The 27,238-nt window shown below is 45.3% G+C and overlaps 1 protein-coding gene across 3 annotated transcripts in view; it reads right to left on the bottom strand.

Annotated features, from left to right (window-relative positions):
- The window catches only part of AOAH (acyloxyacyl hydrolase), a 131,079-nt gene that overhangs the window by 32,281 nt on the left and 71,560 nt on the right, over window positions 1-27,238 (bottom strand). For all 3 annotated transcript variants that reach the window (XM_053661628.1, XM_037126482.2, XM_053661630.1), the window contains 2 exons: window positions 24,476-24,567; window positions 10,494-10,576 (listed from right to left, as the gene is read on the bottom strand). In XM_053661628.1, coding sequence (XP_053517603.1) covers window positions 10,494-10,576; window positions 24,476-24,567 — 175 coding nt within the window. The remainder of the gene's footprint in view (window positions 1-10,493; window positions 10,577-24,475; window positions 24,568-27,238) is intronic.

The following is a 27,238-nucleotide window of genomic DNA, read 5'->3' as shown; positions in this document are numbered from 1 at the left end:
CATTTTATGACAGAGCCAGTGCGTGTTCTTACAGACCCACAGGGGACAGAGGGCAGTGCACAACTGTGGGGAACGCCCTGGCCCTGTTCCTGGGAAGCTGGGTGACCACGCAGCGACTGCCTCTTTGTCACATGCAACTAGGTGCAAGCTCTGCAGGCAGTGTTGCTGTTCCCTTGGCTGATTCGAGAGTGTTACCACATTAAATGAACATTGCTTTATTTCTTTGTTTACATGTAGTCAATCTCCAACACACAGACTTGACCAGTTTAACCACTTTTAAGTGGATAGGTCAGCGGCATTAAGCACAGGCATACTGGTGTGCAGCCATCCCCACTGTCCATCTCCAGAACTTTCCCATCATCCCCCACCGGAGCCTTGCACCCATTAGGAATAACTCCCTGTTTGCCTCCCCTGCAGCCTCCGATCACTCCATGCTACTTTCTGTCTCTCTGAGTTTAAACCATGCTAGGTACCTGCTCTAGGGGCAGCCATACAATATTTGTCTTTTTCTCTCTGGCTTACTTCCATTAGCCTAATGACTTTGAAGTTTATCTGTTTGGAGCATGTGTCCTTTTAAAGGTGGACTAATAATCCATTGTGTGGATATACCACATTTTGTTTGTCCATTCACCTAGGGATGGGCATTTGGGTTGTTCCTACCTTCTGGCTGTTGCGCATAATGCTGCATGACTCTGCTTTCAATTCTTTTAGGTATATACCTATGAAATTGCGGGACCACATGATAGTGCTGTGTTTAATATTTTGGAGGAACCGCCACACTGCGTGCATGTCCTTTGTGTGGTGAGGCAGGGTGCTATTCGATACGCATGCAAACAGACCAGTGCAGAGCCATCAGCTCCTCTCACACTCTTGCATTCATCCTCCTCTCCCTCCGTGTGTTGAGCACCTGCCACGTGCCTGGCAGAGCAGGAATCAGCAGGTGAGTGGACACAGCCTCTGTCCCCGAGAGTAGTGTGTATCAGTAGACACACACATAATTCAGTACTGGTACGAGGCGTAATGCAGATCCAACCCCAGTGACTGAAAAGAGGAAAACCCAATGGTTCTGAGCCTCTTATCTCTGCTCAGAGAAGGTGCCAAATTGAGTCCTAAACGTAGAGACTCAAAGTATTTCTGGGTGTTAGATCGATCCTTACTGTTGTCAGAGATGAGGAGACAGAGGGTGGCCTGTGTGTGCTGGGACGGTACCCACGGTGGCTCCTCGTAGGCGGGGCCCTTGGTTCGGTTCCAGCCCCAAGTTCACACCTCCCATTTTCAGTAAGATAACAAATCAAGAGGTGTTTCATTCTCACTCTTCGATTTGTGTGTTAATGAGAAATGAAAACTAATGAAAGCTCAAGGACCAGGCCAGGCCAATAATTTTCCTCATTGCTGAGAGGATAGCTGGGAATTTGAGGTGCAGCTCACCCACACAGCCTGAAGAAAGGAAAATAAAAGTCTGTCATGGCATGCTGCATGCTCAGCCCCTCCCGCGGTCCACAGCACCCATGCCCCTTTGCTGCTCGGGACAGGATGGCAGGCCAGTGGCACCTGTCAGGGTAGATTTAAAAACAGCAGTCACAAACATCCACTCAAGAAGAAAGGACACGCCTACGCTTCTTTACCCAAATGTCTCTGTTATAATATGAGCACCGTATTTTCTTTGCTCCAAAGCTATTGCTCCTTCCAGGATTTCCACTTCCTCTTAGAAAGTTTCATGTTTTGAGATTATGTTAGTTTCTGTAATTCCTACTCGCTTTCTCTTCTTGATCCCCCCTTCCTGCAGCTCTGCTATCCTTCTGCCAGACCCACTGACAATTCTTTCTCACACCCTCCCGATCTCTATTGTCTCTCTCTTCTTGTGTATAGACTTCTTAGCCGCCAGTTTTGCTGCAGCTGCAGCTCCCGTCACAGAAAATCCGTTCGGTAGAAGCTGTTGGCCTGAGAATATGGCAGCAGGAAAGGTAGCCCCCAGCCTGCGGGAGGCGGTAAACCAAGGCGAGCCTTTGGGGAACTGGCACTACCCTTCAGAGGGTCACACTCTGGTTGTTATGATTACAGTTCAGAGACACGAAAGAGGTTTGACTATGAAAAAGAGCACTTAATTTACTTGTCAAGGTGGTCCCATGGAGAATTACCTGCTCCTAATCAAAGAAAGAAGAGGGTCTTTAGGGCCATCAGCATCTGAAATCTGGCTCATTCTGCACCTTTTAAATGTGGCATAGTGTGCGTTTCAAGAAGAGAAGAGGGTTTCCTGTAGCCTCAGTGTTGTCGGTCCTTCCATAACTAAATTTCAGCTTACAGCCCCACTGCGGGACCAGTGTGGCCCACGGCACCACGCACTCCATGGTCTGTGTGCTTGGCTCAGCTGGGAAGACACGTTTAGTGATCTTCAAAGTGAGCCCGTACCTCACGCCTCATCCTAAGTATGTGTTCAGTCTCAAACTCTTCACAGAAAGACACGGGGTATATTTATATGTAAGTGTAATAAGTCTTTGTAAATTAAGCAATTCATTAGTTCGGGAACATTTATTAAGTACTTACTATGTGCCAGGAATGGTAATAGATGCTTGGGGACACATCAGTGGAAGACAGATGTAGTCCTCGTTCTTAGGAAGCTTAAAGTTACTAGACAAGTAATGAACAGGAAGTTTCAGGGATTCAGAGAAGTCCTCAGGAAGCGGTGTTAAGCTGAGCACTGAGGGAAGAGTTGGCCTTCCCTTTCTTGAAGCCCCAGGGTAAGAACTCATTTATTAATTCCCAATCAAATGCCTGATGCTTTTTATACATGCCTCAGAAACAAAACTCTAGTTCAGTGCCATCTCTGTTAGAACCATCTGGCTGGGACAAGGGCAGATCCAGGTTTTGAGAGGTGAAGCTTTGGTGATTTGGGGATCCTCTTTAAGGAAAAGAACGTCACACACAGAAGTGACACCTGACCGAAAGGAAGGCCGGAGTGAAAAGAGGCAAGGTCTTAGCCAGTTGTGGTTAAATACCCTGGACATTTTGGGCCTGATAAGGCTCTGAGTCTTGCATGTTTGTCTTGGTAGGCAATCGACCTGGTTAGGTGCCGGTGGCAAGTTCTAACCTGCCTTCTGTGAGGTCGTTATTTCAATGTCAGGCCCATTTTTGAAGGCTCTGTCATGTTATTTGGATTTGTCTCATGTCTGTGCTATTGAGTGGCCAGTCTGGGGCCTGGGCTGTGTCTGTGTCTACGTTCAGTTCTCCAAGTCTCTGGTTTGCTACCCAGGCTCAGGAGAGAAGCCCAGAGGTTTATAACCAACTCTACAGGACTGTCTCCCCAACCTCCCTCCATAATCTCCTCCGCACTTTCTGGTTCCCTGTGTCCCCCTCCTTGGTCCTAAAGCCCCAGCTTTCATTCCCTCTCTCCACTGAGCACTTCCCACAAATTCACTCTCGGTAGGGCCCAGCCACGGGAGGAGAAAACCAGCAAGAGGGTTTGTTTGCTGCACCCTCTTGAGACCACAGCTCTTCCAATTGGAGAGGTCCCCCACACCCTCAGAATTTTAGGCACCTGCAAGTCCCCACTGGTGTCACTGTCATTGCCAGGAGACCCCTTTCCTGCCTGGAGAGTGGGAACTGGAAGTTTCCTTCTGACGCAATGTCTTTGTGCCACTGCCCACACCTTGAGTCTCTGCCAGGAAACAGCTGAGGACAACGCAGTGCTAACCTCACTCCTGATCCGGGGCTTCTTCTTCAACGCACCTGTTACTATTTACTTTCCAGGGTCTTCCAATACCTGCTCTTTACATTCCACCCAGGCTTTATGGCTGCGGCCCAGACAGGGTCAGGGGTGCGGACACCACTGTACCCAGAACCAGAAGTCTGAGTGCATTAGAGCGTGTATAAAACATTCACGAAAAACATGGTGTCGTGCATTGACCTAAAATACACCTAATAATGTTACTTAACTGTAATTGGATTTAAAGTGATGCGGACTTGGCTTATCTTTTCAAACTTTACGAAGCACTTTGAAGAGCATGATTTGTAGAATCCATTAAAAAAATCCACCATGAGAAATTTACATGCCCTCTTTTCTCTAAAAATGTTTGCTTGCAATAAGCAGAAACATTCAGACTAATGTACTGACCTGGAGCTCAAAATAGTGGGCACATAATGATTATTTGTTGTGGCACTTTCTGACGATGTTTCTGCTGCTGTTAAATGCTTTCAGATTCATGAGTGTGGTTCTGAATTTCTGTGACAAACCTGATAAATGATTCTCCTGAACATATGTTTCAAAAAGAACGTAATAGCTCCCTAGTGTGTCACGTCCTGTACTTCCTACTCTCAACACTTGACATAGGTTCACAAGTGTCCTCCAGCTATGCTGAAGGTTCCCTCTTGTCTTCCCCAGAGATTATTTTGTCCTTGGATCCTCTCTGTGCTGAGTCGCCATCACCCTGTGCTTTCTGAATGTCTATGTGTTTTTCTGCATGGCTCTCTGCTCAAATGTACCTTCTCTGTGACATTTCCCTCCCCTTTTCTGGCAGAAGTAAATGCCTCTCACTTCCAGAGGCCTCGACCTACCTCTATCTTAGTGTCATTTTATAGGAACCATAAATGTTTCCTCATTTGTCTCTCTTTTCCATTTAGTTACGATGTCGTGAAGACAGGGCTTTTTCTTGTTCATCTTTCTCTTTCCAGCACACATGGCAATATCGGAGGGGAATCACAGAGAGGGGCCAAGGCAAAATCAGGTAGAAAATGGGAAGAAGGGAAGTAAAAAGAGAAGACCAGAGGTACAAGGTGCACCCCAGCACATGCTGAGGCTGACAAAAACCCAGCAAGTTCATTTAAGCTCCTTGCTGGACCAGGGGTATCCAGAAAGGGTTGCATAAATTCTAAGAAATAGTCCTGCATGAATTGGAATATCTCTATCATTTAATGCTTCTTTGAAGTTGAAATCCTTGAAAGTATTAAAAATAGGAATAATGATGTCCCCTAAGGATTGGGTGGGGAGAGATCCATTCTTCTATGGGAAATGTGTCAAACTGAAATGGTTCTTTTTCAAAAGTTTCTAGCAGAATCAAACATCGTATCTTAGAGATGTATTTGGTCCTTAGGAGAAACAGCGAGTTTTGGAGTGGCAGGCACTGAGTGTATCGGTGAGCACTTGTCTTTGAGATAGAGCAGCTCAAACACCGTTTCATAGGCTGGGCTGAATTTTGCTAGCTCCTCGGATCTGTCAGATTCTCTCTCATTCTCCAGATGGTTTAACCAAAGCCCAAAGAAGGAGCCAGCAAGATGAGGTTTTTTTTTTTTTTCGGGGGGGGGGTTGGAGGGTGTGTGGAGAAGTAAAGAGGTTCAAGGTCAAATCTGGTTGGCAACGAGGGGAAGAGTGGTGGGTCAGGTAGGCGAGGCTGCAAGCATGTGCACTTCTGCAAAGCACTGACACTCTCCATTTTCCACATCTTATATTTCTGGTTGGCCCCTCCTCCCCACTCTCCGAGGCAGTGGGTAAGTGTACAGGTGTGCAGAAAGGGGCGACTTCTTAGGGTGCAGATGGGAGATGGAGCCCCAGAAAGACCATGCCCTTCAGCACTTTCAACTTGCTGAAGACAGAACAACCCCAAACAGGTGTGTTTGCACCAAGGTTTGGCTCAACTTGCAAACACGAAATGAAAAAAGGCTGACTGTGAGCCAGAGAGATGTTCTGTTACAAGCTGGCAAGGTCCTGTTTGGGGAGCATGGAGACCCCAGGTGCAGCCGTGCGCCAATCAGAGCACCCCTCCACCCCCATCCGGCCCCCCCTGGGGCTCAGACAAGGCATTTGGGGCCTGGGAGTTGCTTGTTTTTCTAGAGCAGACCAGTCTTGTTTATTTTGAAAGAAAATGCCTTCTGAATTTTTATTGACTTACGAGTACATATCGGAAGCCACTGTAACATTTGTTTTTCTCCTACCCGTTATTTTAAATGAAGTGTCATATTGCTAATAATGGTTTTTGCCTAACACAGAGATGCTCAGATTGGCAAAGGATGATTGTGTGTCGTTTTCTTCTCATCAAAGGTTAAATGTAACTCCTGAGAGTGATTGAGATTAAAAACAAGAGAGTGTGTTGGGTTGAGAAGCCCCTACGGCATTTGGCAGCGGTGCTGGGAACACAAATCTGGTTCCCACGTGGCTCAGCATCAGACCCGGAGCCGCACCTACAACAGGAAGCTCCGCTACCAGCCAAGGAAAGTGCAACAGGAGAGGCAGGGGTGGAGGGCTGGGGTGACAGGCTGTTGGCCCCACTGAGTGTGTGAGTGCAGGGGGCGGGTGGGGTCAGGCAAGGACACTGAGGGCTGGAAGAAGCTAATATTCACTGAGTCTTCCCTGTGCCCGCAGCCCCGAGGCCCAGCGCTGAGGTTCCCAAGAGCAGGATAGGCAGCAGGGGGTTGGAGTGGTTGCAGGGTCTGTGCTTGCCAGGCCTGAATCCTGTCCTTGACTTCTTCCTGCAGCCTCACAAGGGGGGGCTCCCCTGGAGTCTGCTCGGTGGGCTATCCCAGTCACCCACTCCCCAGCAGTCCCGCTGACTTGTCCTCCACCCCTCGGCCCAGCTCCCCTCTGTCAGCCTCAGCCAGTGTCTGTCACTGTCCACTCCTCTCCCGGGACTGTTTTTTTGTCCTAGAGGGAGCCTCTTTCTTTCTGCCATATTCTCTGGTCAGGCAGCCTCTTACCCCTCCCTGTTGTTACCTTCCTACTTTCTGCTGTACCCAGGGCCTTGGAGACCCAGCCCTGCACACCCCTCTTTCTGCCCTCCAACTCCAGAAGCTGCAATCCTTTCTATCACAGACATGTGTCTTTTAAATGTATTTTTTCAAGTCTACTTAAAAAAAAAACATTTACCTCGAAAAAGTGACTGATTTTAAAAAATGTCGAGTAAATAGGAAGACAGGTAGACGTGAAATGAGCATTGAAGACGGACACTTGGGCAGTACCGAGTTGTCCCCCTTCCCCTCATGACAACCCCGTGAGGTTCGGGGATGGACTGTCATTACCCCTGCTGGGAAAAGGGGCCTCGGACTTGGTGGTGAATTCTGCAATGTCATGTGATGTAGTTTAAGGAACTGGCTTTGTTAGGAAAGGGCAAACCAGCAAGGCTGGGTTTGCCCCCTGAACCCCATCACCCCACTGAACTGGGGGCAGCCACTCACCCATCAGACAGAGTGAGGATGGCCCCTGGGAGCTGGCCTGTTGCCTAGGCAACCAGAATGAGATTCCCAGGGCACCTCTGGTGACTGAGCTCATCAAACCATGATCCCCGGTTTACAGAGGCAGAAACAGGCCTGAGAAATTGAACAATTTGTCCAAGTCACACACACCAGTCCCAGCACCTGCATTCAGATCCAGTCTGCTGTTTACACTTCAGGGGAAGGAGAAGGTTTTGTGCATCGACAGGAGGGGAGGAAAGACCTCTGGTCTCTTGATTCTGGGCCTCACTGGGCTGTTCCATCAGGAGCTGCCTTTGCCCCTTCCCCCTGAACCACGCTGGCTGCTCCCTGCCTGGCTGCTTTGCTGCGTTGGAAGCTGTCGGAAGCCCTTTCCTGCCAACTGTGAAGAGGGAGCAGGAGCCTCGCTGTGCCTGAGGCCCGTGCCAGGGAATTGGTACCCAAATTAAAGGTCACCTTGACATTTACATATTAAAATGCTTTATAATCACTGGCGATGGTTCGTGGTAGAGCTATCTATAGACATTTCCGAGATCTCATGCCTAAACGTCAAGACAAAAATAAGAGCTGTTTCTTTAATTCTGACCATACCCTTTTAAATAAATGCTTTAATATTCCACTCAACTCTTTCTTCCCTTTCTCCTCTTTTTGGCTGGTTCTGAAAAATAAGTATAGCCATAAATATGCAGGATCTAGAAGGCTGATGTTTCCTATGGCTAATAAAAACCTTGGGGAGTAATCAAAATTGCTTGGTGCGGGCACTTGGGTTACAGGCTGCATGAAATCAAAAGAAAATAGTGAGGAGAAGCCACAACACCAGGAAGAGTGGCTGGAGAATCAAACCAGATCATTAAATAATGAATAACTATGAGAAACTTAAGAAAGAAGTCCTCTTAAAATTACGTCTGTACAAAAATAGTCCGGAGCTGCACCAGACGCTGTCTGCCTGCCCGCACGCCAAAGGACCTCAGATTCAGAGACAGAAAGGACATGGTCTTTTGACCCCCGGCATCTGTTCGTCAGACAGGAGTCTGGCAGGAGCCCCGGGTTTCAGTCCCGCTTTGACACGCGTGTGTTTTCATGACTGGGTGCCCCAGCCATCTCCTTCCCCCCTTTCATCTCTGTCCTCTGAATGTGAAAGGACAGCTGTGACAATGGAAGGCCATGAAAGGTCTGCTACCAGTTGTACCGAGGACTCTTCGCGCTGCCTCGGCTGGTCGTTTGGACTGAACAAAAGGTCACCGGATTCGCTGTGGGTGGAAAACGATGGTGCGTCGACATGTCTGGGTCTGGAGTCTGCGGCACGTAGAGCCTGCATTTCTGGCAGGACCCTCTTGCTCCCTTTCTGCCCAGACCTGATACCCTCAGCTCTGGGACCGTGGGCAGACCCTTTTCTGTCCCTAGACTCAGCTTCTTTTGAGGGACTTTTAAAAGGTTATTTCTACATAAAAAGAAAATCCCCGGGAAAAAGAAAAGTTAAAAAACACAATCACCCATGATTAATCATATCTAATTACTTTGGGTGTATCTTCTACCCATCTTATGTGGCACTGTTTTTTATTTTTAAAAATGTAGTAGAAATTAAATATACTATCCAATTTTATATCCTGGTTTTGGCAGTGTTTGGCCTTCCTAAGCAAAAATATATGAAATCATAACCGTCATTTTGTAAAGCTGCATAATATTCCACACAGTTGCTTTCGTTCTCTTGGATTTATGGTTTACCTAGACAGGAATTTTCCGACAGCTTTGGGACTGTTTAACTCTCTCAGTAGGAAAAAAAGAGGAAACGCAGCAAGGGGCTGGTAGTCACTCTGTGTGTGATGAGTCACAGCCATGTTCGGTGATGCCCTTTCATCGGACTGGCTGTTGCCTGTGTTCATGAGCTGAGAGGTGTGGCCCTTCTCTTTCTGTAGACCATCTCCAACCGTGGGCCAGTGGCCGTGTGTTGTCTTTGCTTTGGTCTGAGTGGAGGGAGGCAGCCTGGGCGCGGACTCCAGCTCTTACAACTTCCTGTCTGCACTCTGGGTCTCTCTAAGCCTCTTTTCTCAATGGCAACAGTGTGGAGATCATTATAATTCCTCAATCTGGAGAAATACATTTTAACCACTCTAATATTGGGTTGAGCGCTACAATCAATGTGTACATTTTAATTTTTTCTCCCTCGACACTCCCCAGAGCTATTACAATCAGTGGTTTCTTTGAACTGAAGAAATATAATAATACTTGCCCTACTGCTTGTTGAAAGGATTATCTGAAATATTACACCTAAAGTGTTCTTAGCTCTTGGTAAGGGAGAAATATATGTCAACTATTATTAGTAAAAATATCATGTGGTTCTTAGAATAGAACATTTATTCTGTATAGAGTATAATGAGAACTTACTTGTAGGTCATGTATTTAGTGAAAAGCTGTACTGTTAGGAAAATTCTTTGACACCGTTGTTAATTAGAGAAGGCACAGGGTTGGCAAATAGGTTTCCCCTCTTGTGCCAAGTCCGATCAGTGGATGAGGATTGTCAGATGCTCTGCGTTGTGAGAACTGCTGAGGTGGAATCTGGGGGTGGCTGACGAGAGCCCCAAGGTTGATTAGTGGTACCTTCCCCAGGCACCAGGCGTCTCTGGTGCAGAGGGGTCTGCCACCTCTGCATTATGGTGTCACAAGACATCACCTGGCAGTTCATGAGGCACTAGCGAGGCCCTGGTTTATCAATGATGAGTTTTACCACACCTTGTGGCGATGGGTTGCATCTGGGTCCAAGGGGAGAGGTGAGACCACATAGGTAAGAAATGAGCCCTGAAGGCGCAGTCGTCCTGGGAACTGCGGGAAGCTGCTGGAGACCTGCAAGTCTCTGCGTCACTCTGAGAACACGTTCCTTTCCTTAATGGCTGTGGCGATGTCAGCCACACACACTAAGCTGTTTTTCTTAAAACTCCCACCCCAGTTGAAATGTAGGAGGCTTGGCACCAGAGGGGATGGCAGAGTCTTTGCAATGACCTTGATTTAGCTTAGTCCTTGTTCTGCTAATGCTCAATTAGGTCTTGCCTCCTGAACCTTGAATGCCCTGCACTTTGACCTTTCTAGAACTTTGCTGGAAGACTGACATGCTCCTTCGTCTATGTCTTGGCTACATTCTGTTCTTGTTCTCCTTTGCTGTGGGGAAAAGGCTCTGAACCCGGGGACCCTGTATCAAGAAGGGAGACGGTTCATTTTATCCCATGGTCCTTGGTATCTAATCCTTAGCTTTTGTGGTACTTAGAACATAAAGTCAGTCATTCAGGGCACATCGGCAAAGGCTTAAGTGGAAGGCTACATACCGTTTTTTGAAAGATTCTGGTAGTCTCTGTGATTGCAGCGGTTTCTTTTCCATAAATGAAGGTAAAGAGAGTTTTCTTTAATTCTGAAACAAATATATATATATGTATGTATACTTAATGTTGGGACATTCACATGATGAAGTTCAAACAGACATATTTTATTATGACTTTTATAAATATGGTGAAGACTCATATAATCAAATCTCTGCAGATGTGTTTTCTCTGAACTGTCACTGCCTGAGTTGTTACAAGAAACAGTCCTGTGAGATGGTTGCATGGGTGTGGTATGGTGAGATCACTGTTCCCTCCCTCCCTCCTTTCTCTCCCCCCTCCCTCCTTCTTCCCTTTCCTTCCTTTTCATCCTCAACTGAGGACCAGCTTACTTATTTTAGAGAGAGGAGAAGGAAGGGAGAAAAACAGAGAAAGAGAAACATTGATGTGAGAGAGAAACATCTATGCCTCTTGCATGTGCCCCACCTGGGGACTAAACCCATGACCCAGGCATGTGCCCTGACTGGGAATGGAATCTGTGACCTTTTGGTTTGCTGAATGGCTCTCCAAACAACTGAGCCACACTGGCCAGGGACAAACATTTTCTTTTTGTGCAGACCTCCAGAGTCATCCCTTTATAATCTTTTAAACAAAAGCTGCTCTAAGTCTGTTGAACAATGGATTATCTTTCCCACATTTGTATTTTGAAAATGGCCATGTTCCCTTTCTTTTCTCAGTTGCTGTGAAGCTATATAGACACTCTTGTCCTTCAGACCCAGGTTTCCCCTTTGTCCATTTTAATAGAAGTTCTAGTACCACGTATGTCTACCAGAATGATGATTGCTTTCTCAGCTTCTTTTCCAGCTAGAAGTCGCTTCCCCACTACGTTCTGGGCAATGTGGTGGAAGTCAAATTATTCAGTAGCAGTTTCTGGGAATGTCTCTCAAGACACAATTAGCAGATTTCTTCGCTCTTTCTCTGTCCTGTTTATCCATTCTGCTGCCCAGAAAAGAAATGCTGCTATTTTAGACTGTAGGGATGAGATCTACCCTGGAAAGGCAGGGGGTAAGGTGGATAGACTCTAGATCCCCAAGGACCAGTGAACTTCATCTTCCGTACCATACCTGGATTTCACATCTCTGAACTTTTACTTTGGAAGGAAATAAACTCATGTGTTATCTTATTTAAACCACCCGTATGTTAAGTCTGTTACTTGTAGCCGAACCTAATGCTAAGGGACACAGAGTTTAGAGACAAATTTGGACCAGTATCAGGCTATAGTTACACATATTTTAAGTCGTTTTCTTGGCTCCTCTTTGTTCCATCTTTCTTTGATTTTGCTATCTTCTTTTGCCAAGCTTTAATTTAACTTAAATGCAATTTAATGTTATGTTCTCTATAATTTTATAGGCTTCCTAAAATCCTTTTTGAGACAAGACTAGGTATAAACTAGTGAATAATAATTAAACTCAAAAGTATTTTATCACTCCTGAAATGTATTGTATCTTTTTCATTATAATAAGTTCATATCTCATAACCTTACATAAGTCACCATTGATTTCTCAGTGTTATGTAAGTCTCACCCGTGTTACAGTGTTTGCCAACTGATTCTGTGCTTCAGAAAGGCAAGCACGTATCAGGTTTGGATGTTCAGGATGCAGTGAACATCCAAAAATAAGAACATTCTAATTCTTTTTGAAGTCAGAGAGAACTTACGACAACATTTCTTAATAGAAGAGTAAGATGTCTGAGCAATATTTTAAGTATGGGGTTTTGTGTTGCGGTAGAGTTTTGAGGTGAATAATTCATTTTATTTTGTGAAAATCAAAGCTACTCATGCATATAGTTCTAAAAAATTAAATTCATTTTACTTGAGTGATGTTTATTGAGTCTTACTATGTTCCAGGCATGTTCTATGCACCTGGGTCATATTGGTAAATTAAAACAACCCAAAGACCTCTGCCCCTGTGTTCTGGACATTCTAGCAAGGAAAGAAGGGTATGGTGGGAGTGACACATGCCAGTTTTGGAAGTGACACATGCCAACTTTGGCCTGGCTTTTTAACATGCCTGTCAACTTTGGTCTCTTAGAGCCCTGATACCCCATGTAAGAAACCTGACTACCCTACTGAGAGATCGTGGAAAAAGGCCGTACAATGGAAGCAACCAAGACGTCCTTCTATAGGTGGATGGATGAACAAATTGTGGTACATCGGTACAATGGACTATTATTCAGAATAAAGGGAAACGAGCTATCAAACAATGAAAAGACATGGAGAAATCTTAGATGCATATTGGCAAGTGGAAAAAGCCAATCTGTAAAGGCTACATACTCTATGATTCCAACTCTGTGACATTATGGAAAAGGCAAAGCCATGGAGAGGGTAAAAGATCAGAGATTCCCAGGGGTCGGGGAGAGGGAGAAGGAGGAGTCAACAGGTGGAGCACAACAGGGTTGTTAGGGCAGTGTCACTAACCAGAATGACACTGGACTGGTGGGTGTGTGTCACTATGCATTTGTCAAAACCCATAGAATGTTCAACACAAAGAGTGACCCCAATGTAAATTGTGGACACTAGTTAAGAACAACGTGTCAATATTGGCTCTTCATTTATAACAAAGGCCCCATACTGATGCATGGTGTTCATCACAGAGGAAATTGAGGAGGAGAGGAGGCAGTGTAAGCAAACTCACTGTACTTCCTGCTCAGTTTTTCTGTAAGCCTAAAACTGCTCAAAAGTTAAAGCTATTTTATAAAAGTCCCTACTTGGAAAGGGAGATAAGCCTAGCCTTCTGGTTGTCCCTTCCCAGGCACCAGCAATGTGAGGGCAGCCGCCTGGGACCCCCTAGTCCAGCCACCAGGTGAATACCATTGAGGGACGGTGGCCAGTGTCACATGGAGAGAAGGAACTGGCCAGCCAAGCTCTGGATAAATTCCTGGCCCCTCAAATTGGGAGATGTAATAAAATGGTTGTTGTTATAAGCCACTGAAGTTGGAAGGACTTTGTTATATGATACTAGATAACCGGAACAGAGGGTTATAGAATTCTAGGTAAAGATGATTTTCCCTCAGAAGTTGGAGGAAATCCACCCCTTGGGTCCTGGCCCCCCCCCGTGTTGCTCTCTTAACCGTTCTATCCTTCGGGCCTTTGAGAGTTTGCAGCAGCATCTTATTCCAGGTGTTCTGAAATGTCACCATGACAGGCTTGGTGTGGCTCTATTTTCATTGATGGTATTGGGCATTTGATGGACGCTTTTAGCCTAAAATTTATGTCACTAAGTTCTGAGAGATGTTCTTCAATGATTCCATTGCTGTTTTCTTCCTTCCTGCCTTTCTTTTTTCTTAGAACTTCTTTTATTTGGATATTGAGTCACCTAGACTGGTCTCTAATTTTTCTGGTGTTTCTGTCCTATTTTCCACAACTTCGTCTTTTTCTCTATTTTCTGGATGATATTCGCAATTTTATCCTTCAACCTTTCTATGCAAGTCATCTTATGCCCCTGCTTATGCCTCTCCTTATGCTTATAATTTCCAAGTAGTCCTTTTTGTTCTTTGAATGTTTCTTTAATAACAGCATCATGCTCTTGCTACATCAATGAAATAGCTTCTATCTTTTTGAAGCTATCAATGTTCATTGTTTTTATAAGTAGGGTATTAACTAGACTTTTTTAAAAAAACTTTCTCTTAGTAAACAAAACTATAGTCTATTTTTTAAAGTTGTTTTTTTCTCTTTGTTTTTATTTTGTCTTTCACATTCAAGGTTCCCCTCAGGTATCTATGATCTTGGGCTGTTTGTTGGCTTGTATTGAAAAGAGGAAACTGATTGAAAACGCAAAAGTTGGTTGGAAAGTGAGCCCCCAGGTGTGACATGCTACTCCGGTCCTCACTGTTGGCCGGCCGGGCCTTTCTCAGAGAACTCCTGCTGTCTGAGTCTTCGGGGGCTCTCCTCTTGGGAGGCACAAGTTCCCTAGGCAAAGATCTTCCACCCTCCATCCAGGTTACCGCACTGTGGGCTGGGGGTGGTGGTCCTGGAGGTCGGCATGAATATGTTTAGCAGGGTGCTCCCCCGCCTGTAGGTCTGGTGTCTCCCAGCCCAGCAGCCCTTCCTCTCAGACTCTCCAGTGAAGAGGCCTCTGCCTTCCCCCGGAGCAGTGGGGCTGCCCAAGGAGCAGAGTCAGGGAGAGCTCAGAGGATCTCTGAGGCAGCCTCTTCTGCCACCTGTCACCCGGTCCTTCCATGCTGAGCCTCCCCTCCTTTTCTGGGGCTACCACAGGTAGGCAACTCCCAAGGCTTTGGGAGTTCTGCTGTGTGTAAACCAGGTGGCCTCTCGGCCTTCCCTCCCACCAGCATGGGACACACCGTTCCTGAGTCCACAAAGGCAGTTACCATGGACCCTTCCGCTTTCTAGCTTACAACTTTTTAGGCCCTTCCTGCTCTCTTGATCCTTGTGGGCAAAGTCATTTACTGTCATCTTAGTGGGGTTTCTCAAGGGAGAGAAGTAAATGCTTTCTCAATGTGCTGTTTTACCCGGAAGCCTGAACTGAATGCTTTGTATCCTGCATTGTTGATGCCCACTGCCTTGACTATTTTATTCTATTTTGGAAAAAAAAAAGATGGGAAATGGATATTAGATCTGAGTTCAATACCAAAATAATTTCACGGTCAGTAGTGAGGGGTTATTTTCCTTTGGGAAAGTAATTGTTTCCAACATTTAGCCATACGTTATTTTTGATACTTCCAAAAACAATTTATGTGCTGAAATATTGCATTGCTCATGACCTGCTCATGGCGAGTAGCTAGTGTCGATCTTAATATAATAGATACAGAGAGTTGCACCTTTCATTACAAGAATAGAGATATCTTTACCACAGATGAATAGTTTTATGAACATTTCTGACCAGAAAGAGCACCTATACTTCTAGGATTAAGTTTTTCTTTAGGTGCTAGATAGTATTTCACGTAATCAAAGACACGCTTTTCTTTCATTCCCACCTCAAATCTCTCCTATAAATTCTAGTGATTGAATTTGTCTGGGCATACTCAGAAATCCTGAGAAGACAGAGAGATCAATACAATGTTTTGAGAAGCCGATAATAGTACTCTGAGATGCCTACACATTGAGAGGATTGCCTAATAGAGTCTTATCTGTCTGTGGGGTCAGCTGCACTTGAGTTACTGGGATAAACTGAGGACACTGTACATAGTAAGGTTAACTGTGATGACTGTTCTGGGTTTGAATCCCTTTGCTCTTGCTCCCCTGTCCTTGGTTAGACTTGGGGTTCCCAGTGTGATTGTTTTGTGTCTCCCCTTTTTCTTGGTGGTGCATGAAAACCCAGTCCCATGGGCTAACAGATGAGCTGATGGCTTTTGCCTTGTCATCCAAGGGGTGCAGAAGAGGAGTAATGAAAGTTCTTGTCCTCACCCCCCAGCCCCCCAACAACGCCCAAGGTGCTAGTGATGTCAGCAGTGGGAGTGGAATTGCAAGTAGATCAGGTGAAATCTCTGGTTTCATCAGCTCCATCTACTGGGGGGCCCAGGAAGTACAGCATTCCATGTGAGGACGCGCTGCTCTCAGATTTTGCTTTTTAACAATAAAATTCAAGATTGGTAAGCCTCAGACCAAATGGCTCCTAGTTGGTTTTCCCAACTCAGGCCCAGGTAACACAAAAAACCACTTTCTTTGAGATACTCTTAATACCCTCCCCACCACCCCTGTATTTCACTATGACCGAAAGAAAAACAAAGTAAAGAAAGAATAAAACCAAGAAGGAGCCTCAAGAATAATGCACGCACATTGAAGGGGTTGAGTTAGAACCGAAAAAGTGATCTCCCCCATGTTGACTGAAGAAGAACCCACTTGGAGAGAAGCAACCAAGCAGCTTCTTAGAAGGCTTAGCATGTTGGAGGTTTGGGGATAAACTGAGCATGATGTTTTTCAAGCAATAGTGATATATCACGTCCTGGTGAATTTCCTGAGGCTATTGCTGACTCTCTCTAAGGCACAGCTAGTTTAAGTATAAATTCTGAGGTCCTATGACATTGAATCTTAGGGAATCCATCACAAAAACAACTGGGGCTCAGAAGGCTAGCAGCAGGGCCAGTGAGAGACAGGCAGTAATATTTGCTGTGAAGGGTTCAGGCAGGGGTGTGGGTTAGGATAAAATCAGATAACTTAGAGTTTAGACAGGCTTTCTCTGGGGACCTCTACTAGAAAGTTTTAAGAGAAGGGTGGATAGTTTCCTTTCTGGTGGGGATGGAGGTCAGGCCAGCATGGGGCCAAGGCAATGCATTCAAGAACTTCAAAAATTCTCTCTAGTCCATTGCTACTGGCCACATCCCAGAGCCCTGTGTAACCTCTAGTTCACTGCATTGCCGACCAGCCCAGATTTCAGCCTCAGAGGGAGAGAAACATGCAGAATATGGTCGGTCGTGCATTCAGAGAGATTGGCAGTGGGCTAATTATGCAGGGGTGTGTGCAGGGGTGAGGACAGCTGCAGAGCAGTCCAGGGAGCTCAGACATGAGAAGATTAGCAAGACAACGAGATAGACTTTGAGTCTGCAGCAGCAAAAGAGTGCAAGGACACAGACTTCCTAGGCATCATGTTCAATAATTCATGAGCTGCTGTGCTCAGACTAGGCTTCTCACCTGTTAAGTTCACTCCCCACTAAGATCCCTTCCTCTGTCCTTCTCTGAGCTTGGAGCAGTTCTAACTCCCTCCAGGCAGGCTTTTCTCAGCCTCTGGTTAGATTCTATGCCTCTGCATCAGGGTGTACATCAAACTGTGATGAAAACAGAGACTTGAGGCTGTGGATGCTGATAAATCCGGAAGCTTATTTGTGACTTAGATAATTGTGTTCATGATCTGAACCGTATTTCTCAAAAGGCGCTCTGAAACGCTGGTTTCTCAAAATGCATCTTCATCATAAAACATACACACACAGATTCTAAAAGTTCTGTGTTCAAATTAGTTTAGGAAATATTTCATATTATACTTTGGAGCTATATAAAGGGTTTTGGCTTATTAAAGGCTCTGATAAAACTTACACTGAACAAATTTGTTTTCCTTGATTGAAATGAGTACTTCAAAGATTTGTTTGATTGAGGAATCTCTTTTAAAATGTGTTTAATACCCTTTAACCTCTCGTGGGACTAGCGTTTGGCTGAGTTAGCTCTGTGATCTGTCTTTGAGCATTGGGGTTTGAGATGGCCTAAAATCTCAGGTTCTGTTGGTTACAAGAATTCCTCTAGGGAAATTTGGAGGCTTTTTATTTCCTTTGATCAATTTAGATTGCAAAATTATGTCATTCTGGACAAAAATTCACAGTGAGTTTTGATTTACCTATTATTGGCTAAATTCACTTGCTAGCAGATTTCTCCTTTGTTTTATTCTTTCTACCTGGCTACTGGATTAATAATTTTACTTTAAATTTATTTTCTCCAGTTTTCTGACTGTGAGGTTATTTTACCTTTTAATGAGTTTTTCTAATTTCCTGTAGAACTTTTATGACCGGACACCCTTGGAGGTCAAGGCCAAGGATGTAAGTTACACCGATTGATTTTTATATGCAGTGCATCCTGCCCTGGTGATTGAATTTGTGCTGTTTATACTCTTCTTCCCCCGTGCCCGTAGTTGTCCCTGAAATGTTAACTCCTGCAAATCTGACATGATTGAGGCAATCTGGGAGAGTGCAAGGGAAGGAGGTCTGTGGATTGCGAAGCATTCTAAAGGCTCAAAGGGATGTCACTAAGAACTTCAGTGGTTCCTTCACTGAGCACCTACGATGGTGCCATGGGACATGCCTGGGGCTGGGACTGCAGATCCAAGTCAGGCACTTGGGAGACTCAGAGTCTGGGCGGGTGGGGGGCAGGTGCCATGGGGAGACAGTGAACAAACACTTACGATGAGTGAGCTGACATTGGCAGTGAAGGAGCACCCTGGGAACACAGGACAGGACTGTGTGGTCAGATGAGAGTTTGTGTGGAGAGGCCGCGCAGGGGGACTGACCCCTGAGTGATGAGCACGGAAGACAAGGAGGAGGGTAAAGTCCTGAGATGCCCAGAATCACTAGTAATCGGGAGGTTGCAGATTAGAACAACCATAAAATATTGTTAGACTGGAGACTGAAGAAGGTGGATGAGATCCAGTATCAGCAAGGGTGTGGGAAATAAGCATTTTCATATGCTGCTTGCGAGAAGACAAATTGGTGTAGCCATTTTGGAGGGCCTACACAAAATTAAAACATAGATATGTTCTGATCCAACGATGGTTTTCTAAAGACATCCTCAGAAGGATCAGAAAGAACACTGGAGACAGTTCATCATGGCATTGAATCCTGAGGACTTGGAACTACACGGACTGTCCACCAACAAGAGAATAAAACCATCACGCTATGAAATATCATGCAGGATAACACAAGAATGGAAAGTGCTTCAGGAAGAATTGGGAGGGCAAAGCATTGATTTATAGTGTGTTTATGCACAGTATGATGTCAGTTAGGGCAAAATTCCAGCAAAGCACTTATTTCTTTATGTGCAGATATATGCACATAGTCACGTGGGAAAGGATTGAACAAAATCACACTAAATTGATAACAGAGTTTTCTTCTGGGAAAAGGGGTAACACTGGGGAGGATTTCGGCTTTTCCCTTTACAGACTTCAGTTTGTGCCTGTGGCCCACAGTTGGAGAATCATCCATGTGGACCTTCTCTCCTCTTATCAGCCTCCTCCAACTTCTAAAGGCCAACCCTCTGGCTAATTATGTGTTTTGCAAAGTATAATTATAAGATGGCTAATCATCGGCAATTATATCACATGTAATTTTTGAATAATGGATTTAATAAGGTTATTAAGCTCATTAGTATTTAGTAGTTACATGTCTTTTAAAAAACATGAAATTAGGTTAGCAACTCTTAGCTGCAAATCCCTTCTCCCCAATTTTCTGTGTTTAATTCCCCAAGTGTCTTGGTTTGCAGTCATATGCTGCCTTCCAAAATTGTTCTCTCATATAATGCCGATGGGGTTGGAGAGAAGAGCTAACCTTTAACTCTCAGATTCTAGGACACATCTCATCAGAGGCATGTGTTTAAAGGTCCTTGAACAGCAGCGCTGTGCCACTTCTAACAATGGCTTTGTCTATTTCGTTCTAAGCATTTGCTATGTTTCTGGCCTAAAATAGCAAATTTAATCCGGGGAGCAAAATGTACTCTAGACAATTCCATCTAGTTTATAGCCACTTATGTGGGCTCACTGGTTGCCCTCAATGCTCTCCAGCTGGATGTGGTCACTTTGGTAATTGCTTTTGGCTGTTTTAGCTTTCCTCACTTCTTTTGGACAATATCAGCTTCCTTCCTTCCTTCCTTCCTTCCTTCCTTCCTTCCTTCCTTCCTTCCTTCCTTCCTTCCTTCCTTCCTTCTCTTTTTTCTTTTATTTCTTTAATCTCTGAGTATTGCCCTGTTTTTTCTCCCAGCCCCCTCTGCTCCCCAGCTTTATTCTCTCTATCCTTTAGCCCCAGCCTGCAGAACTGCACTGACTAGGCCGACTCTTGGCCCCGCTTTCAGAAAAAGGGGATTTGGCCAACAACAAATGCTCAGTTCGATGTGGTTGAGGCCAGGTGGTCATTTTGTGAAGGATCCAGAGTCAGCTGTCTCCCTCTCTGGGGTTTGCTTGGAGGAAACAGTACACATAACAGGCAACACTGGAGCATCGCTGTAGTTAACGGCTGGCCACACCAAGCAGGGCTCACTAGGCATGAGCTCAACGTTTATAGCACAATGACTCTGGCCCTGAAGAAATGTGGCTCCTAGAATGTCTCCAGCTCTGGCCCATAACATTAGCCATGTCTCGTCTCAAGATACAGTTAGTTGAAGGCTGGGGAGAAGCACATTTGCTGGGAAGAAGCAAGATCTCTCCCCCCAACAGTTTCCTCTGATGCTTCTAAATCAAGCAGCATCATAAAGCAGGATGTGGACTTAAATGTTATATTGTCCTGTAACTGCTAAACTTGAACATTGGGGAGAACTTAAGAGATCCCCAGGTGCAACTCAACTTCACCATGTAAATGAGCTCTGGGGATGCTAAATGTCCTGCCTAAGGCCATGGTACCTGTAAACACAGTTTACCTCCTAACCCACCACACCAACTCATGGAGGGCGGTAGACATTGCTTTTAAACGGGACATCCTCCCTTCCTGAGGTTTGGGTCTGATTGTTTCTCATCCTTTTGCTGGGCCTTAGCTTCTTTAACTTACATAGAATTTTCCTGTTACATAATTGCTATGGAAGGTGATCTGAACATGAAGTGCTATTTTTAATCTTAAAACTTAAATTTTTTTCACTTATAATTTTGCTTCCTAATGTCAGGGTTCCAGCCCCCAAGCTACTGACCTCACATAAGAATGTATTTATTTATTTTGTCTTGGATGAACTCAATTACTTTCTGAATCACACTGGGAACAAACAAAGCAAAAACATGGTTTTAAGGGTTATTGCTTTTTGAGTTTTCTGAAACCACAGAGTCGAGAGAACAGACTTTGTTAAAGTGTCAAAGTGAATAAAAATGCATGAAACAAAGAGGTTATATTTATCTTCCAATGCATGCATGTAATGTCAATGATGTGGCATGCATCTCATTAAGCAGATATCCCATTTTGAGGAGTGTTGGGTATCACAGAGGAAAGAAAGGAAAGCAACTATTTTCTCTACCGGACTTCACTGTTTTTCTTCCCAAGGTACGTTTTCCAAAGAACATCAGTGATACCCAAAGCATGCAGCCGATCTCAGATAACAGCGTGCACTTTCTAGAAGTTTCACTGACTAGAGAAAGCCGTAAGTTCTACCGCATGTTAACCAGCATTTGAACTCACAGGGACAAACACTTAAAGTGCCTGCGGAAGGGCCCATACCTCTCACAAGTGCTGCTTCTAGGAAGGTCCATGTTGTTTCCTTTCCCCTGATCCCACCAGAAGAGAACTTCCATCGTATGCTAATCTCTGTTCAATACTTTTGTTTTTACACAGTTTAGAACTCTTTGATCTTTTAAGGAGGAGATGGGCCTAGCATTGATCACCTGCAGGTAAGATTTGCATGAGAGCGTATGAGACAGTTGAACAGGAACTGCCGTCCTGAAGGGCACACCGGTGGTGGTACACAGGGGTGTCATGCTGCTGTGTTTCTGGGGGGTGGGCACTGCAACTCAGATGCCACACATGTTTCTATTAGAAGGAGCTGCATATAGTCTTCCAGTGCAGCTGGGCAGCACAGGACACAGGCACAGACCCCAGACACGGGTGGCAAAAAGCACTTGGAGAGGGAGAACTGGATCCCTTGGGGCCCCACGAACACCCTGAGGGAAAGGCCCCTGCAGGCTCCTCTGAGTGGCCAGCTGTGCTGTGCACCTTCTTAGAAACATATCAGATCAGGACAGACCCAGGGTCCACGCTGAGCAAGTGGCATAGGCAGGCTGTGAGTTGTTTGTGAATAGTGACGCAGGTCCTAACACAGGAAGGCCTTGAGGTGGCACAGACTGGCTCAGGGCGGAGGGGATGTTCACAAAAGCCACTTAGATGGTCACATCCTTTGTGAGATGGTGTCAGAACCTCTCTTCATAGAGAGGTTATAGAATTCTCTACAGAATAGAGAATATTCTCTGTTCTGTAGAGAATTATAAAGCCAACGTGTCTAAAGGCTGGCACTTTTCCTCTAAGGAAGATCCTTTTGCCTGCTGGGCTCCAGTAGGATGGACGTGGGAGCTGGGACAGGACTGGAGGGCTGGTGGGACTTCACATCAATAAGGGAGGGACATCCTGGTCTGAGAACAAAACAGACGCAGAAAGGAAGAGGAAGTCTGGCTCTCCCTGCCGCCACCAGTGACAGAACTAAAATCAACTGAACAAAGGCTGCTGGGAACAGGAGCTAAGCTTGAGCAGGGTTCTGAGGAAAGTTAAACTTAGATGTGGGGCAACTGTTGCTCAGGGTGCGCTGTAGGGGGAGGGGTGAGAAAACCAGTGCTCACCGCTGTAGCTGGCCCAGTGCATGGATTTCACATGCGCTCTTCCTATGGTTCCAGAGAAGGTTTAAATTGCTTGGCAGTTAATTTTAAACATCTCCATGGCAACTTGTGAGGCTTTAGGCAGACAGGTGGTTGAACTTTAGAGGGTCCATATATAAATTTAAACACCATTGAAAATATAGTGGCCACCTCTTATTCACCACTATGGTATGATCATAAAAGCCTCGATGGAGGGAAACTCTCAGATCTTTTTATACATAGCTGGGTTGGGCGGAGTGCACTTAAATATTATTTTCTCAGTTGGAATGTTGATGGGGAGGCCTAAGTGATCTTTCTCTTCCAGAAGGCTGCTTTGGCTGGGCTGTCTCTGGATGTGATGCAGGTGACCATGACAATGGCAGGTCAAGACAGATGGGCTGAGGATGGGACTCTGGGGGCCCCAGACCACTGGGAGCATGAAGACCTTGGGAAGGGGTCACGCATGATGGACGTCTGAACCAACGCATGCCAAGTCCCCACCCACCTGGGGAGGGCTTCTCAGGTGCTCAATCATTTTCTCTGCCCCACGGCCACCCTCTCAAACAAAGGGATGATGGCTACAGGAAGCCACGTTCTGCAGGCGGAATGAAAACGCACGTAACAGGTGCGAGCTGTGGGCCAGGAGGCCCCTTGCTCCCCCAATTACTGTCTCGTCCAACATGTCGCCGGGTTCCATGACGACGCAGCCTGCTGCTTAAGAATGTGCTGTCTCAGCCAAGTTTCTTAACGCGTCTGCTCCAACCTCAGATTCCTCAGCCGTGAAAAGCAGGAAGTTATGCCACCGACCTCACGGAGGGAAGAGGAGAAGAGAAACTCCACACAGCACTCAGTCAATCAGTCAAGCGCCGTGCACAGTGAATGCTTTGTGAAGCTTGCTTCTCGCTGTCACTGCCACGGATATCGCTAGTGTTATTACACGAATGACAAGCAGTAGCCTAATTTTTTACATGATTAGACTTAAAAACCTACACCCAGTCTTGAAAACACATCTCCTCTGTGCGCCCTCTATTCACAGTTGATTTCTGCATAAATATAAATGTGGTCTCCTGAAGGTTGGTTATCTTTTCTAGTTACTTCTCTCTCTCTTTTCTCACCATGCTCTCCTAAATCCTTGAGGGTCCGAGCCCCTCACCTAAGACAACCAAGAGGAGGAGGCTGTCGGTCTTTCCGTGAATGCTTTTCTCCTGTGAACCCCGGGGCTCTGGGTTGAGAGTTGTCTTCTGGTGCATTTATCTTGTAGTAGCATTGTTGACACATTTATCTCAACTGTCCTACTTGGATGTAATTTGTGGAGATGGGACAAGCCTTATTTAACTTTAAAACATTTATAGCATATGTGCCTGATTAGGTAGCAAGTACTTAACTATTTTTAAAATAAATGAGTAAAGATAGCATTAGATAAATTATTCACGGTAGGCAATGTCCTATGTTAAATAAAAAAATAGGGTGCTTACATGAAGAATGGCTGTTCGCAGGCCCCAAGATGACACCCAATCGCACAGAGCAAATCTGTCTGTGTGCCCTCAGGGTACTCCAGCACCCTCCCTCCTTCAGATCTAGAGCATTCATGCCAAGAAGATTCCAGGGCCTTGAGACTTGCCTATTTGTTTTATAAATATTAATTTCTGAGAGTAACTAATCAAGTAAACTTCTTTGTCCCTTGAATCAGAAAAATTTAGTGATGTTTTGAGTATTTTCCATCAGAGGGCAACTCTAGAGCCCCCATGGTGGGAAGACTTCCTGCCTACCTGTACTGAGAAAATATAATTTGCATTCCATCTGCTATGTGGTGGACTGTGTCAGGGATGAGTCCATTGTGTGCCACTCATGTTCTAGAAGAAATTCCTAATAACTCACATCTCAACGTCTTGGGAGCAAACCCCATCTTCTGCTCTATTTTTACATTGGTTTGCTGAAATGGTGAGGGCTTGGAAATATACGTACCCACTGGTGGAGTTCAGAAATCCCGTGGCACCAGACAGCTGAGGCCAGTCCAGCTCATCAGTAAGTGCTGCTGGTAAGTTGAAGAAGGATTTCTAAAGAAAAAATAAAGTGGCGATTATCAGAATGGTCACTTGTTTTCTACAGTGACAGTTAATTTTAAACACCAGTAAGATTATTCATTGCCTAGACATTGCTCTTTGTCTGTCTCTTATTCTCTCTCTTTCTTAATCTCTCTGTTTAAGGGACTTTGGCATCTAAAGCATATGCCCCTTAACTTAAACTATCGTCAGAAGATTCACAGAGACCAGGATCTCAGATGACCTGGCCCCCACATGGTGCCTGTGGAAGAGGCGGAGGGCGTGTCAGCCCATACTCATCCTCACTGGGAAGGGGTGTTTCAGGAGTCGAGCAAACTTTCCACTCTTTCACATTTGCTGAGATGTTTCTCCATATTTTTTAGACAGTCAGGATATTGATTGCCTGAAAAGGAGTACTACCCAAGCCCCTAGCAAAAATACCTTCTTGAGTTCAAAACTCTGGCCTCAGTCAATAAGGGGTGCCTTCTGCACCCTTTGGGGGTGTCAGACACCTTTAAGAATCTAAGTATGGTTATTTTCCCCATGAGATGCATGTGTATGCAACGTGGCCTGGGAGTTCAAAGGGCCCACAGACGCCCTGCAGCTTCTGTACAGGCTGCAGCCCCAGAACGCCTGACGGAGGGTGTGGACAGAGTTAAGGTTCGTTGAACCTCATTGCCACGGCTCACGCCACATCAGAGAAGATGATGCTTCCAGCCCAGTCCCCTTATTGTTTCTTTTATGAATGTCCTCTGGGAAGAACTCTCTTCTGCTCTAATTTCCACAAAAAGCTTATCTAGATGGCTGTTTTTAGAATAGGGTTGCCAGATTTAGCACAAAAATGACCCATTACATTTGAGTGTCGAGAAACAAAATGTGTACACACAACAGAAAACTACTCAGCCTTAAGAAAGAAGAAAATGCTGGCACATGCTACAGCATGGATGAAATCTATATTGTGAATTGATGTTGAATTTTTATAATGTACTACTTGGTAATCAGAAAAAAATAAAGATGCATTTTCAATTATGCACTTTACAAAGTGATCCTCTGATATTCAACTTTAATTGAAAAATAAAATTGAAAAAAGATACATTTTTAATTAGTTAATGAGCCAGAAGTGTTGCTCTTCCTTCCCTAACAGCCTCCAGACCCAGATTCTCTTTAGGAGACAGGGTGAGGACCCTCGTCGGGGAGGAAGCCCGCAGGAGGCAGGGCCACATGCCCTTTGGAAAAAAATGCATATATCCCTGGCTGGTGTGGCTCAGTGGATTGAGTGCTGGCCTAGAAACCAAAGGGTCACCAGTTTGATTCCCAGTCAGGGCACATGCCCGAGTTGCAGGCCAGGTCCCCAGTAGGGGGCGTGTGAGAAGCAACCACACATGGACGTTTCTTTCCCTTTCTCCCTCCCCTCCCCTCTCTCTAAAAATAAATAAGATCTTTAAAAAGTGCATTCAGTGATATGGTTGCTTTGATATGATTTGCCTTTAGATATACCTTTAATATATTTCTAATTTTAAAACATTATAGAAGAACGTGAGGGGTTTCGAGGTTCAACCAAAGGAGGGGCACAGGTTTTCAATACTGAAGACCCTGTGATTCCAGGGACTGGTACTTCATTGTCACCCCTTAGTGGGAGCCACCCGCAACTTTCTGCTCAAAACTCCATCATTACTGTGACTCAGCTCCTCTCTGTTTTGGTTTCGATTCCTCCTGCCACTATAATCAAACCTTTTCTCTGTTTTTGTTTTAATATTATTTTCCTCCTAGGTTTTTCTCTTTATGTGTTTACTGTAGGATTTGACAATATTCAATTCTACTACAGACATCAAGAAAAACAAACAGAATGGATGAAACTCATAAGGTAGTTTAAGCCAAGAGAGTGAATAAGCAGGTAGGCGGCTTGTGAGATAGGGGACAGAATTTATGAGCTGTCTTAGTAAAAGTGAGCAACCTGTGAAACATGTTACAAGTTTAAAGAACAACACAACACTCCCTCACACCACTCTCCCGCATTTTTCTCAGTCACAGATGCAATGACAAGCCCGGATTTGGGAAAGTGGGTAGGGAACTGGGCTTCCACAGTAAAGAGTTAGACAAGAACTCTGTTGGCAGAGTGGGTGTGTCTGATACCCCCTGAGCCTGGAATAATAATGGAAGTGATAGTAGTTCTGATGTGAGCTGGCAAAGCAGGGAAAAGATTTTACTCTAGGAATCAGGAGGTCAGATTTTCGTATCTGCTCTACCAATACTATGAAGCTCCTCAGTTCGGACTTGTCAGGGCTCCATCCAAGCCCTGAGAAGTCCGGGGTGGGTGGCAAAACTCTGATCTCCCCAGAGGGGTGTGGGGAAAGGAGATGTTGAGGAAATGGTCAGCAACCTTAGGAAGTGGGGTCTCCATGTGCCCCACATTTTTCCAGCTCGGTGTCCCTGGATCAACCTGAAGAAATGGGTTTCAGCTACCTGGGAGAATCCTGGACTCCTTGCTGCTCTCCGAGAAGCCCCAGCCAGTCTCTGGAATCATCTGGAATCATCCCCATCAGGATTTTAGCAGTAGTGAACAGCAGCTGGTGTTGCAAGACAGCGGGAACTGGGGTAGATTTGCCCCCCACAGCTGGAGCCGAGGGAGGGGAGTGAGCTGAATCGTTTAGTCTTGGTTATTTGATAGACCTTGAAATAACACCAA

This window comes from Artibeus jamaicensis, unplaced genomic scaffold (genome assembly GCF_021234435.1).
Source record: "Artibeus jamaicensis isolate MK-2021 breed Jamaican fruit bat unplaced genomic scaffold, CSHL_Jam_final contig_1016, whole genome shotgun sequence".
Lineage (NCBI taxonomy): Eukaryota > Metazoa > Chordata > Mammalia > Chiroptera > Phyllostomidae > Artibeus > Artibeus jamaicensis.
This window is presented reverse-complemented; position numbering and strand designations above follow the sequence as displayed.